This window comes from Mesoplodon bidens (assembly GCF_964165515.1).
Source record: "Mesoplodon bidens genome assembly, chromosome: 12".
Taxonomy (NCBI): Eukaryota; Metazoa; Chordata; class Mammalia; order Artiodactyla; family Ziphiidae; genus Mesoplodon; species Mesoplodon bidens.
This window is the reverse complement of record NC_138168.1, coordinates 37,722,100-37,738,068: the sequence shown is the minus strand read 5'-3', so window position 1 is coordinate 37,738,068 and position 15,969 is coordinate 37,722,100. Positions and strand designations below refer to the sequence as shown.

Below are 15,969 nucleotides of genomic sequence, written 5' to 3'. Positions count from 1 at the left end.
CCTTCAGTTATTCATCTTTGTACATCAAACTACTAAGGACCTTAGACCAAAATTTACATGCAAAATTTCAGAACAGCTCTGGTTGTCTTGGTGACACCTATGGCTAAAAGAAAATTTTAAATTCTTTAATATTATAGTCATTTAAATTGACTTATTTTATAAATAGGATCTATTATATCAATATTATCTATTTTTTTAACAAAGGAAATATTTGAAGCAAGGTGAAAAATATCTCTCATTAGTGTAAAGGGCTTTTTATATGGCTTTTTATATGACTAATTGCCATCCCTATACTAATATACCTAGATCAAAGGAAGAAAAGAATAGAAAGAGGGGGAAAAGATTTAGGGGCATATATGATTAAGCACAAGCCCGTCATGGACAAGATTTCTTCCTAATCCTCTGTCAGCCAAGAGCTATTCTTAGAATACCTAGGATAAGGCCATTCTATATCTAGAATGCAGTACCTCAGGTTCATCTTTACTCTTAAAGAAGAGTTCTCAGCTAATTCAGATAAGCATGCTGATTATGTCATTATGCTATAAACAACAATGCAACTGTTTGCAAGAGATCATGGATTATAAAACCATACCAAGACAAGACAATGTATTTCTTTCTTTTAACACTTGGTAAAATAAATTTAGAGCATTTTCAAGTATTTCTTAGATAATCTTTTTTCTTATAAAATGAAGGTTAGGGGAAATATTAAAATGGTAACAATCATTATTTACTTTTAATTTTAAAAACATATAACCTATTAATAATTATCACTTACAAATTTATCATAAATTTAATATTGTTAATACTATGATACAGCAGATATTCAATAAGCCTCAAATCTAGTATTCTAATAACTAACAATCTGCCTAATGTCTTCTTTCCTTTATAGTTGTATATTTCTCTTCAGTGAAATATATGTTACAAGTCATTTTTAGATAAATATATTTAAAATACATGTAATTCATTAAAAAACATTGGATAACTATAAAACATTTTCATGACTTTCATTCAAGGCCAATACATATTTACTGTCAGATAAACACATTGGTTATGAGGTTTTTAATGAAAAAATATATCAAGCCATGTTTGTTCTTGGATTTAAGCATCTGGTACAATTCTCAGAACATTATAGGTAATCAGTAGATACTTGCTGAATAAATTAATGAATAGATGAGGGATATAAATTAATGTATAATACTTCATGGAATCCTAATTATCCAGTGTTCACTACAGGTTCAAGAAATATTTGACTAATTGAGTGAATGATTGATGGAATAATTAAAGTGGAAACAGAAAACAAATTGAAGGTGTGGCTTGGTAGCTAAAAAGACATAGAAGATTAATTGTAACAATAATAATTGGGACAATATTAGCTGGTGACTGAAACAAAAGTAATGTCAATTAAAAATTTTAATTATATTTAAATCATTTACTATATTTTAATTTTGAGATAAAATTTATTTTAATTCTAAGTAGATATTACATAACTTCTTAAAATTCAATATAGCATAATATCTGATAATAAATATAAATTTTGTTGTTGAAGTGGTATTATTTTAGAACTCTGTTTTCTGAATTTCAGTGAAAATAAAACAAATATCTGAGAATTTTTTAATGTAATTTGTCTTTCTTTTCTTTGTAATCATTAGGACAAAGAATATACATAAAGGAAATGCCATACTTATTTTGACATCAGTAGTGATGTTAATATGTTCATCCGTGATCTCTATATGGCATAAGACATAATCTTTTTTCACAGATAAAATAAAAATGCTACATTTATTTTGAACTGATAACAAACAATCATGATGTCATTTTGGTTAGAAAGGTAATTAAGTTCTACAATTGAAATTTAGACATTTTCCTGTCATTCGCACATCATGAACTTCTTTCACGGTAGCAAGAGTTCAATAACAGGTCAGAGTGGATTTTACTTATACAAAATCATTTGGTTTTGGAGGTTCAGTTTAGAATTTAAATGGACTCTACTCAAGAAAATTTCTTTTAATCTGAGTTTTAGTGTGTTTTTTAATTTGACAGTACTTATACAAGATTATAATAATGTTGAGAAGTGAAGAAAATATTCTGAGATAATCTGTAAAGAATGGATTTTTATAGTACATATTACTTTACTAAGAATATGTAATATTATTTATTACTTAATATAGGATATCCTATATTATTATTTAATAGAATATTTGTAATTTGCCCATAAATGAAGATATTAAACTTCATTTCACATCGTTGAATAAGATGCTGAAATAGAATCATTTTCAAATCCATTCATTTAATCACTGACAAAATTCAACAGTAATATTCTAAAATTCAAAGACCCTAAAAAATGGCACACCAGTTAATGTTATGTTCTCAGATAGAAAGACATGGATGAATTTTCAAAACGAGGAAATAATTTTTATATCACTGTGAATTGAACTGTTTCTAGCTTCTTATTCAGAAGAGTAAACTCTACCATACTTATAGCTTACTGACACAGCCAGCATGCTTTCTGCCCAAAAAGGCATCAGAGTACATTTTAATAAGTTATATGACTCTTAAAAGTTCATTATTCTCCAGCACCCCATGGGAAATAAAGAAAAAGAAAAGTAACATTGATTGTGACTTTTGACAATTATTAGTTAGAAAAAGGAGGTAACAATTGCCAAAAAAATCACAAAAGTGAGCATGTTACCTGGCTATGACAAAGAGCACACAACTGACACCCAAGTAAGCCAGCAGAATATACATCCAGATATCAGGGGAGAGAGGATTCAGGAAGGAGAAGACGCCTGGGTTTGTACCATTGGGCTTGCGGTACAAAATACTTATTCCAAGTGTCATAAAGGGCTTGGAAAAGTCGATGACCTTCTCTCGAACGTAGGTAATAGCCAGTGGAGCAACTGCAAGGTCAGCTTTCTGTAGAGAGAAACACAAAAAAGGAAAAAAAAGTGTTCTAAGTCACAACAAAGTAGTAACCATATTAAATAAAACAAAGACTTTACACTCAAGAATTGTCTCAGCAACAGTCATGTTAACACTGAAAGCGTTCTTAACTCTGAAGTGAAGCATCTGATTTACTCTGCTACTCATTTCTATGAGTTTCTAGATTAACAAATCAGCAGTTATTGCAAGTAGATATAGAAAGCAAAAACTATATAGGATGAAAAACACTCAAGAAACCATTGTACATTTAGTACCTGGATTATTATGTTACTAAACCTGCTCATAATACTTTTAATTTAAACTTTAAAAACAATATCAATTATGATTTTATAAATACTTTGGTCAAATTGTATATAATAATAATTACCTCCAATTATTTAGCTGATAATCGAGAAACATTTATTTTTCTGGTTTTAAAACTATGGAGCACAGTTAAAATGTTTTATTCTTTAAATAGTTAACATTGTGAAAATCCTCTTTTAATGAGATTTTGTTTATGGCCCCCGAATTTTGTTACTATCTCTCTAATTTGTTTTATATTATTTAAAGAAAATCCTTTCAGCCTTGCCTAAATCGCATTAGGAAATGAGTTGTTCAATTGTCACAAAGTTGCTAATTTTCCAGGTAGCTTAAATATGTTAAATTACTAATGCTTTTCACTCGCCATGTTTTAACCATGTGTCAGGGATCAACTTAAGCTCTAACATATTGAAATAAATAATTACAATATTTTGAAGTAACAAAGGCATCTATTCCAACCTATGATGGGAATCTGTATTTCTTTTATTTTTATAACCACATGGAGCTTTCAGAGAATATATGGAAATGCCCATGTTAAAGAACTACAGAAAGATGTACAACAGAATGAAATTGGTCCTTGGGCTTCCCTGTTGGCACAGTGTTTAAGAATCCGCCTGCCAATGCAGTGGACACGGGTTCGAGCCCTGGTCCAGGAAGATGCCACATGCCGTGGAGCAACTGAGCCCGTGCGCCACAACTACTGAGCCCACATTCCACAACTACTGAAGCCCACACACCTAGAGCCCGTGCTCTGCAACAAGAGAAGCCACCGCAATAAGAAGTCCACGCACCACAGCTAAGAGTAGCCCCCTCTCTCCGCAACTAGAGAAAGCCCGTGCACAGCAACGAAGACCCGATGCAGCCAAAAATAAATAAATAAAATAAATTAATTTTTTTTAAAAAAAGAATGAAATTGGTCCTCTACTGTTTCCTTGTCTTAGGGATTGTTGGAGGACTTAAGGAAGAACCTTCTCTGAGAGGCTGTTTGTTGACAATATTATTCTGAGTATGTGTTTGTGTGCACTTGTGCATTGCGGGTGGGTGGTGGTGGGAGATGCTTGGATAGAATATCTTTGAGAGTAGCAATGGAGAGGGAAAGATATTTCCTAACAACCAGCAAGGAAAAACAAATCTTCAGGGTCCTGGCAAGAATACAATCATATTTCACATTCATAAGTCAAGGAATGTCAATTTAACAATAATAATTGTTCATACTACTTGATCATTTGCTATGCAACAGGCATTGTGCTAAGAAGGTTACTTGAATTGTTACATTTAATTCTTATGCAATACTACTGTTATTCCCATTTTTAGATAAGGAAACTGAAACCACAGGAGTTAAAAACTTGTTCATTGTCATAGAACTAATTGAGCATTGGAACCAAGGACATAAACCTAAGCTTTTGGAATCTATACCTAGAACTAACCATGTCATGCATCTCAGAAACCGTAAGTGGAATCATGGAGACATCATTCATTCATTCATTCATTCATGTAGAATGAATGTAGAGATGGAAAGGGAAATATATAGAAGCAAGGGCAGGAATTGATAGATTATAGTCTCAGAATTTAAATGGTCAGGTGCAGAGTTCATGCAAATAGAGCATTTTCAACAAAGGGGAGATGGTTTGAAAAAGTAAACAAGTTTGTTAGGGAAGGAAAGCGATAATATAAGAAACAAGGATTCCAGGTTAAAAAAAAAAAAAGGAAAAAAGAGGGTGGTGGTTTGCTCCTGTTTTGGTGGTTGAATTCAGCATAGTTTATCATATGCCACTTAACTTTGCAACCCACCCTCCTCCTAGGCACATGGGAAGCAAAATTTCACCACATATAAAACGTGTCAGTGAGTATGCTTTAAACTGGTAAAATACTTTTCAATTCATAATATATATCAGCAAAATTGAGGAAACAATTTAAGTAACATATATTAAAACAAAACTACTATATTATTCCAAAAAATGTTGTTCTACAGGTATATATTAATAGGATTGACTAGACATACATCAAAATTTACTTAGCATTGCCTAAAAATGTTATATTCTAATTATTAAAGGGAAAAAACAAAAAATATATAGTATTCTTTCAATTATAAAAGAAATTAATAATTTGAAACAGAAGATATAAACCCACACTTTTAACCATTTAATAAAAAAATGTACAGACTGGTGCATGTGTATAAAGGAATAATATTCAGCAACATAAAGAACTGAGCTATCAAGATATAAAAAGACATAGAAGAACCCTAAATGCAAATTGCTAAGTGAACGACGTGTATAAAAAGACTACATACTGGGCTTCCCTGGTGGTGCAGTGGTTGGGAATGTGCCTGCCAATGCAGGGGACACGTGTTCGAGCCCTGGTCTGGGAAGATCCCACATGCCGCTGAGCAGCGAGCCCCGTGAGCCACAATTACTGAGCCTGCGCGTCTGGAGCATGTGCTCCGCAACAAGAGAGGCCGCGATAGTGAGAGGCCCGCGCACCGCGATGAGGAGTGGCCACCACTTGCCACAACTAGAGAAAGCCCTCGCGCAGAAACAAAGACCCAACACAGCCATAAATAAATAAATTTAAAAAAAAAGACTACATACTATATAATTTCATATATATGGCATTCTGGAAAAGGCAAAACTGTAAAGACAGTAAAAAGATCAGTGGTTTCCCAGTGCTCAGGGGAGGCGGAAAGTGATGACTAGGTAGAGCACAGAACATTTTTCAGGCAGTGAAGCTATCTTGCCTGACACTGTAATGATGGATACATGACACTATGCATTTGTCAAAATCCATAAAACTGGAAAACACAAAGAATGAACCCTAATGAAAACTATGGACTTTAGCTAATAATAATGTATCAATAAATGTTCATCATTTGTAACAAATGTACTACACTAATGGAATCTGTTAATAATAAGATAAATTGTAGGGAAAGGGGGTAGAATAGAAGAAGATATATGGAAACTCTATTTTCTGCACAATTTTATTATAAACCTAAAACTGCTCTTAAAAACCTATTAATTATTTTTAAATAAGAGCAGGTTGTTTTAACCACATCCTCGTTAGTAAAATTCAATGTGTTATATGTTGATTGATTAATTAATTAGAACTAGGTTGTTAACTATTGACAGTAAAACACACAAAATTTATCAAATATCAATTGTCAAAAATAAGCAGTATCTAATTGCATACCAAGTACCTTTTTTAAATCCATTTACAAAATGAGATATCAGGACTATCTTGCAGCAATAAAGATGAGCACTTATTTATACATTATAGCATTATCTGTGAATAAGATCTAACTTCATTACAAATCCATTAATAATTATTTTGGAATCTAATCAAGATATTATTATATTAAAGAGGTTTATAGTGAGAGATGTGGTATTTACCATCAAATATCATGTTATTAAAGACAGAGCATTTGGAGAAAAGACCTTGATGGCAAAATGGAATAATCCCAGAACTTTTAAATCTATTCTTTGAAAATAGATTTAGTCACTGATTTTTTATTTTAAAGAATAAAGTATTCCTGCATTAGAAAGAGCCAGTAGTCAAAATTGATTTAAAAAAGAAACGATTTCATCAAAAGAAAAATAAGTAAATTGTTATGTGTCACATGAATAGTACTGATACAAAGAAAAGGGAGAGCTCACTTCTACCACCGGACTGGGTCAGAGAAGACCATTCCAAACAATTATACTTGCATTACATCTTGAAGAAAGAGTCTGAGATGACAGAAGTCTGAATTAGTAGGAGGAAAAAAAGAATATCTTAGCAGTAGCTAGCATCAAATGGGTCTACTGTGGGCCAAGACTGTGTTGTATTCTTTGCCTATAATACTTCTGTTAATTCTCACAACAGCTCAAATTTGTACTGTGATTTCCTTTTTTACAGATGAAAAAAACAGAATCATGAGAGTTTAAGGAAAGTACAATCCCAAAGATGACTTAACCATATTCATTTCCTACCATTTTTCTGTACAATCATTCAAATGCATCATATTCCCCTGCCCCCAAATGATCTCCCCTTTTCTCCACTATAAGACACATCTGGAAGACACATCTTATAAATCTATAAGACACATCTCCAATTCTTTTTCTCCAATGTAGCCTTCCCTGAACATTCTGTACACATTGATTTCTCCTAAGTAAATTTTTATGCACTTATAAACTTAACCATATAATTTAACATGTAACAATACTTTATGTTGTGTTTTTTCTGAGTTTTTCACATGTAAGTCACCTAATAGGATATAAGAGATTTGAATGCACACATTGTTGCAACTGTATTATGAGAGTATAAGCACTTTGAAGCCTGCAGGCATTCTCTTCAATCAAAGCACATATCACTGAACTGCGAAAATGGTAAAGTATTCCTCCCTGGAAATTTCACAGATATGCCTAGGCAGTAGCTATCTTATTAATTTAATAAGCATTAATTTCCTATCCTATCATTCTATGTGAAACTCTTCCAAATTTTCTTATTTAGCCCTATGATCATAATCAATCTAACATCTCTAGGGTATTGGACAAAATTTGACACCAAGGAATTGCTTAGTAAATGTTTGCTGAATACAGTTTCAATTTAACTTACTAAAATGTTCAAAGAAAATTAAAAGGAAATCACTCAGAGAACTTTAAAATTAAACTTTTTTCTGATCTTGCTCTAGAAATGAGATTTATTTGTACATTAATATAATTTCTAGTGAACTAACCATCTAGGGAGAACAGAATAATTCTTTTTATGGAGTTATATAGCTAATAGCGGCCCTTTGATTAAAGTCTCTTTAAAGATTAAAGAAGAATGGTAAAATTTATTGGTCTAAGCTCTAATTCCCCAATACAAAAATTAGATAACAAAGCATATCTTTATGAATGGCACAATGACTGCAAATTTGATCGTGTTGAGAAAACCTTCGAAATGAAGTCCTAAGAATCAAAGAACATAATGCTGTTATAATATGTGATCTGGTCAGTGAAACATCTTATGCATACTTGTGAAAGGTCTTGCAATTTAACAATGGAAAACCAGTTCTAAACATTGTTTTCTTTTCCATAATGTTGTGAAATGCTTAGTAAATGGGTAAAATAATTAAAGTAGTAAGTGCATATGAATAAATTGGAATATTTTAATTGCTTTAGTTAAGAAATTTAAGCTAGTTAATTATGTATATTAATTTTAATATCACTTATAAGTGACAGCACACTTTCCCAAATTCTTCACAATGTGTGATGTGAACAAATGCTTTACCTCTGTGGGCACTTTCAGGGAAACACAGTTCACCTTCTGTACACATGGCGTACCCGCTCCACCACTATCCTTCCAGTCATACTGTCTGGACTCTTGCAGTGACCTCTTAATTGATCCCCTGATTTCATTCTTGACCAGTTAGTGTCTGTTTTTCATCCAAAGACCAGAAAGGTCTTTTAAAGCACATACCAGATTATCACTTCTTGCTTAGAATCTTCTACTGACTTCCAGCACACACAGAACACACATAAAACATAAGCTTATATTTGAAAAATATGCCTTATAGTTGCTTTTCACTAAACCAAGTAGTAAACACATAGTACACAATGGAAAGTAACAGTCAGTTGAGTTATTAATTAAATAAGGAGAGTTCTTTCACACTTGTAGGACCTGAATAGGGACAATTAAGAAAGCATTAAACACAAACAGCAGTAGATTCAGCTGCTGCTACAGCAGCTGTCATTTTATTAATGCTTAAGTAAGCCTGCTGATAATTTCAAATGATATTGACTAAATCTACCAACCTTGCCACTAATGACAGAATAAAAAATAAACTTCTCAACTGATAATTCTTCAGAAGAGCCACAGCTCCAAAACATTGGTTTTTGTGTGTGTGTGTGTGGCGGGGAGTGTTTGTTTTTATTTTGTTTTGTTTTGTTTCATTCCCATCCAGATCTGATTTAATTGTAAGCTCTCAATGGATGGTTTATAAATAATAATATTCCTGTACTAAAATTGTTACAATATCTCTTCTCTCACTACAATATTTCTATGAGATTTATTTATTTTTTAATGCATTAATTGAGTTAGTTTAGCTCCTTCAGAAAAAAAATAGGTTCATAGAGATTGAGGTGTTTTTTTTCACATTGATAATTTCAGGAAAACTAAATTTCTATTAAAAACAATTGGAAACCATGAATATTAATACTTCAAAGTGGAATTTTGTATACCTGTTATTCATGAGCAAAGCATTGAATGATGGTGTTTCTGACATTTTCTTTCTGGATTTTTGGTATTACAGATTTCCTAATTTTAAAATAATTAATGTCTTTTAAAATTATAGATTAAGTGAAAATATTTTATTCTGCTAAAGACCATCACCTAAATAGGAATGATATTCTATTACTTTCTACAGTTCCTATGGTTATATTTAAACATACATTAAAAACAACACAAGGAAAAAAATCCTACAATATTACTCAGAATGTTATTATGTATTCATCAAGCAAGTACTTGAGAAGTGAGAGATGTTGAATCACTTCTTTGACACAAACTTATATGCAAGTTTCAAAAGAGAAAACTAGAAACAATTCAACATGCTATTTAAAATATCAGGTTATTTCTTGAGCCTATAAGACGTTCACACAATTCATTGTTACTGATTTAAGCTACTATTTCACCTATATATTGTCAACTAAACCTGTTTTTATTTCCCAGTTTAAATGCTCTGGGAACACAACCAGTGGACCAAGAAACAACTACTAGCACTAGAATGGATGACTATGATCTACAAGGAACCCTTTTAATGGAACTGTGAACTTATAATTCTGCTCTAGTAAACCATTCTCCAGTGGACAATGGATTAAGTACATTGGATTTCCAGGATCTATTTTAAAATAATAGGTAAATTATAACAGTTGTAAATAATCAATGCAATTAAATTATCCAATTATGATTAGTTTATGTTAAAATTGGACATTACTTAGTTTAGAATAAATTTAGAATTAATTTATTAAGAATATTTCTCACAGTAACAAACATTCCTTCACAAAGGATTATCAATATTCAGCTATGCGTAAGGCCTGGGCAAAGTTCAGGATACAAAGGTGTTTATGACAGTCTCATTTCTCAGGTGACAGCAGCATAGGGAAGATTAACATGGAAACAAATAATTGAAAAGTTCTAATAAGTCCTTCAGTTAAAGTAGGTACAAGGTACAGTTGGCTACAATTTTACTGGCTTGCCCAATTGTTACTCTGATGGGTCAAGATAAAAAGGTATTCAGTATTGGAATTTACATTAATCCTGCAAAACCTGGAGTTCAAATGGGGCCAATACATAAATGCTCCATGGGTAGTAGTATTAAAGAAAGTGGGATGAACTCAAGAGGGAACACGTGTGGCATATAACCCATCTTAAAGCTCCTGATTATTTATTCTTCATCACTGGATTAACAATAACAACAATAACTATGCTGATGAGGTTAAAAATTAAAGTGACCTTTACAGTGACTCATTCTTCAATATGAGAGGGCATAAGAAGAGTTGAATAGTGGATAGCCCTTGTAAACCACATAAATAAACCAAAAGGTGCCCTCAGCTCAACCTCTTCTATTTCTTTTTCCAGCTAAAATACAAATAAACATTAGATACTTTTCCTATATAGCCTCATTATCTTACTTAAATGCATTTGTTAGATTCAAATATTAGAGAGAACACATGATCTCTGTATAAGAGATCTGCATAAACAAGAGCTTCTGTATATTTTCCAACAGAACAGGGATAACATACCTCTCCCAGAACTTGCTTTGCAAATACATTTACATCATATGCTTAATTACTAAGCAAACATATCTGAGTGGATCAAATCCAAACTATAAATTTACTTAATTCCCTACATTCAAAAGTCTGTATTATATGCTTATACTTACAACAAATACAAAGTACATATTAGTATTTGTTAAACAGATAAACTGTTAAAATAACATATACAGTAAGAAAGAACTTTGGGCAATAACAATATTTACATATATCTAAACAGCTAGCCTGTGTTGTATCTGGGTATCTTTATAATTAATTCTCTAGTGAAAAATATTTTGTAACATGTTTTCTCTGGTTTCCATCACTAATGAAATTCCTTGAATCTGTACTATTTAATTGTTTTATAAAGGTTTTAACTGTTTATTCAATATGTGCTAAAATGTTTGAGGTATGAGGAAACTTAGAACCCTGATATCTATCTGAAACCATTCATTCACTCATTTATTCAACAATTTATTATCGAAGAATTCACTAATTTATCCAACAAGTATTTATTCTTTTTTTTTTTTTTTTTTTTTTTTTGCGGTATGCGGGCCTCTCACTGTTGTGGCCTCTCCCGTTGCAGAGCACAGGCTCCGGACGCGCAGGCTCAGCGGCCACGGCTCACGGGCCCAGCCGCTACGCGGCAGGTGGGATCTTCCCAGACCGGGGCACGAACCTGTGTCCCCTACATCAGCAGGCGGACTCTCAACCACTGCGCCACCAGGGAAGCCCACAAGTATTTATTCTTGATTGACTGCTTTGTAATAGGAGCTGTTCTAGATGCTCATAGTACTGCGAAGACAGACAAAGCGAAGCAGACAGACACTGGGCATGAAACAATTAGAGGCTATAATGTCAGGACGTGAAGAGTGCTACGAAGGAAGATAAAGCAAGGTAACAGGATAAGAGTGTAACTAGGGAGAAAAGGAGGGCACTATTTTTACTAAGATGAACAAAGGAAATCTCTCCAAGGTCCTGACATTTGAGTCCACACTCAGTCAAGTCGGGGATAAAGCCCTGTGAGATTCTGATCAGAGTTCCCCTGGCAGAGGGATTTATAAGTTACAAAGGCTCTGGGGTAGAAACAAGCTGGGTATGCTGGAGGAGCAGCAAACATGTCTCCAACCCTCCCAGCTCCTCCCAGTTTAATCATCTTGTTGATCCTCTCCAGAAAATCCCACGGTAATATAGAAACATTACATGACAAAACACTCCAACCCTACACAAAAGGTGTCAGACTTAGAAGAGAAAACTTGTGTCATTGCACCTCTCATTTCACTCTTCTATGTTTTTTCCACTAAAAGGAAATAATACCATTCAGGTTTATTATCTTACCTTTACCCTATAAATGTGATCTCTATAAATTCTTTCATTCAAATTCAACTGCAACAAAGCTATTTAATTGTGCCTTAGAATTTTTTTAAATACTATACTACCTATTAAATATTTAAAAAAACATCATGTTTATGGTAACTCAGCCTTACATAAATAATAATAGAAAAACAGAGTAATTACAATGTCCACAGTATTTCTGAACCTGTGACATGAGCTTATTCCTATATCACCTCTGTCATCACCTGCCCCATAGAAATCCCCCATTGATTAGTAAAAACAGCCTTATGATTTTCTGTAAATATCACTGATGAACAGCAATTTCCTTCTAGAATAGTTGATTTTTCTAATAATCCAAGAGTAATAACTGAGCTGAGACCACTTCCCCATGTTTGTTAATAAAAATTGAGGCCATTCCCATATTTGTTTATTAGAATTTAATAATATATCCTCATAGAAGAATAGTTGTGGGTAACAGGATGCAATCAGATGTTTTGGTGTTTATAAGTTTCCCACTAAATTGATCTTATACCCCTCTAACCGGTTGACAGGTTTTGGTAACTACAGATGTGATGGGAATAGGGAAAAATAAAGTATGGATAAAAATGGGTCCAGGCATCGGGAAGCTATGGTTTCTCAAGTAGCTGCTTTAGTCATTAAAGCCTAAATGTCCATTCACTTAATCACGTCTCAATTTCTAAAGTAGCATTTTGATTCATCCCTCTTGTTAGGTGTGCTGATAGGATCGTCCCTTCAAAACCACAGACCCAAGGGCCAGGTTTTGGGCAGGGAGGCTCTCGCCTACCAGACCTGTGGAGACATCCCCCCGCCCCCTCCACTGTTTTGCGGGGTAGGGTGTAGCAACATCAGACTAGACATCAGGACAGTAAATCCCAGGGTTTGCTTAAGAGGTAGTATGGTGATAAGTCAGTTGGTTTACACTTCTAATAGAAGCCCATGTAATCTAAAATAAAACTGCCTGTATCAAGTCAAAAAAAAAATAATATATCCTCATATATTTAAGGATGCTTGAATAACTCACAATTAAGTTTGAACATAAAGATTAAACAAGAAAATTCCTACAAAACAGCAAACAAAAACCTTTCTAATATTAACTGCTATAATTACAGTAGTGTTTGATAGTACAAAACTGGATGCAATATTAAGAAAAAAGCCTGTAAAGAAAGGTTAGAATTTTCTGTCTATTATTTTATCCAAACTGCCCCCACTTTGGTCCTTCTTTCTGCCTTCCTTCCTTCCTTCCTTCTTTCCTAACTCTTTCTCTTTTCTTTCCTCTTGCCTAAAACCAGAAAGAATGATTTTTGTGTGTGTGATGTTAAAAACCCTATGCAATAGAATCAAATGTCTAATTTCAGATATGGAAGGATTTAAGACAGAGCATAAGCAAAAACTTTTCTATTGAATGGAAGTGGACCACCTACTAAATCTATCCATTGTACTAGAATTTCACATCTCGAATTTTTAAGAAATAATTCTAAGTTCAGAAACAGGCTGATACACAAAGGTGTTCTCTCAAGATCACCTGTAATCTGGGAATGCAAGTAGCTTCTATGCCTCAGAAGAGAATGGTTAATAAATTAGGGTACAGCAAGAAAGAATTACTATGCATTATTAAGCAGCATTTTGTGAAGTTTCCAGTGAAATGGCATAGACACTGCCAATGTCAGTGAGTATAGAAACACTATATTAAACATGAATTCAACTAAATAAAAACATGATAAAGGTGAAACCTACAGACTACACGCTTCTTGAGATATACCAACCAATCATAAATTAAAGAGCATTTTTAGATCTCAATTTAAACAAGTAAACAAGTACTAAATAAGTAAATAAATACTATAAGACAACCAGAAAAATGTAAGTAAATACTGATGGTTGGGTACTTGATGTCATTAAGGAATCATATTTTTTCTATGTGATAATGAGAGTGTGGCCATTTTAAAAATTTTAGTTCCTCTCTTTTAGTGATAACTGAAATACATGTATTATAAATGACATGATATGAAGTTTAGGATTTGCTTCAAAATAATGCAGGTGGCAAGCAAGTTTGTGGGAGTAGAGATGAAATTGGCCATGAGTTTATAATCCATAAGGCTTGGTGATGGGTACACGAAATTTAACTTTACTTTTCTATTTGCACATGTTTTAAAAGTTCTATAACATAATGTTTAAAAAGTACAGAATCAAGAGTGGAAATAAATTGAGCAAAACATTAATAATGTCTGTTCCTAGTTAGTAGAATTATGGTTGTTTATTATATTATTTCTCAATTTTATAATTTTTATTCACTGAAAATATATTTTTATTCCAGTAGGAAAGAACAACACATGTCATTTAAATATACATGTATTCTACCATGAAAACCTTCACTAATCAAATGAAACACAACTATATGCAATAAGCTAAATCTAGATAATTTTTGTGGTCATTTAATTTAAGAATGTGAAGACTGAGATACATATAAAAATTTTTATTTGACCTAAACTTACAGATTAACTTCAGTAAAAATACAGCTCTTTCTTTTAATATAAATTTATGTATGTATGTACGTATGTATGTATGTATTTTTGGCTGTGTTGGGTTTTCATTGCTGTGTATGGGCCTTCTCTAGTTGGGGCGAGCAAAGGTTACTCTTCCCTGTGGTGCGCGGGCTTCTCATTGCGGTGGCTTCTCTTGTTGCAGAGCACGGGCTCTAGGTGCGCGGGTTTCAGTAGTTGTGGCACGTGGGCTCAGTAGTTGTGGCTCACGGGCTCTAGAGCACAGGCTCCGTAGTTGTGGCACATGGGCTTAGTTGCTCCGCGGCATGTAGGATCTTCCCGGACCAGGGCTTGAACTGTATCCCCTGCATTGGCAGGCGGATTCTTAATCACTGCGCCATCAGGGAAGTCTCACAGCTCTTTTTTGATAATAAATTATTTTAAAAATATGAAATGAGTAAATAGTTAAAGGAGTGTTTTATTTTAACTTTAATTTCTGAAAAGAAGTCAATATATTTTGTATTTTGAGGATAATGGAAAATAAGCTCCCCTTTCATAAGTATTTTAACCTGAACAATTCAGATGGAGCCTCTGATATCAAATATTAAATAACATGTTGAAGAAAGTGCTAGTTGTATTTCAAAGCTACGGATTCTTATCTTTTTTATATGTCCATGTAGTTTTTCCAGAATTAAGAGGGAACAATAATCAATTTGATTATCTTTCTGTATCTGTATAAACAAAAACTTGGAACGAAGACTAAATTATAAAAATACTAAATGTCCATGACTTCAGAAGGTAATTAGTATTCCTTCACTGGTTTAAAAGTTCACATAAATATATCTCATAGTAGAGTAAAATAAGCTTCTATTTTCTCATGTGTGAAACAATATAACAGGATCTATCAATCAGTATTTACCGGTAGACTAGGCAGAGTGGGGATGAAAGATATTTAAACAGGATCCCTCCCAGAGCTTATATAAGATTCCTTGAAGCAAGAAATATCCAGAGGAATGGTAAAAACATAATGAATTGTATGAGGAAAAGATCAATGGTGTTGTTAGGAGAAAATTCATGGAATGCTTTGAGACTTAAACTATGAGTGAGAAAGACCAATATAGCAGTTAATAAGC

At 33.1% G+C, this 15,969-nt stretch overlaps 1 protein-coding gene across 6 annotated transcripts in view; it reads right to left on the bottom strand.

Moving 5' to 3' along the window:
- GRIK2 (glutamate ionotropic receptor kainate type subunit 2) overlaps positions 1-15,969 on the bottom strand; it is a 638,500-nt gene that overhangs the window by 137,842 nt on the left and 484,689 nt on the right. For all 6 annotated transcript variants that reach the window (XM_081251561.1, XM_081251565.1, XM_081251560.1 and 3 more), the window contains one exon: positions 2,690-2,913. In XM_081251561.1, the coding sequence (XP_081107687.1) occupies positions 2,690-2,913 (224 nt within the window). The remainder of the gene's footprint in view (positions 1-2,689; positions 2,914-15,969) is intronic.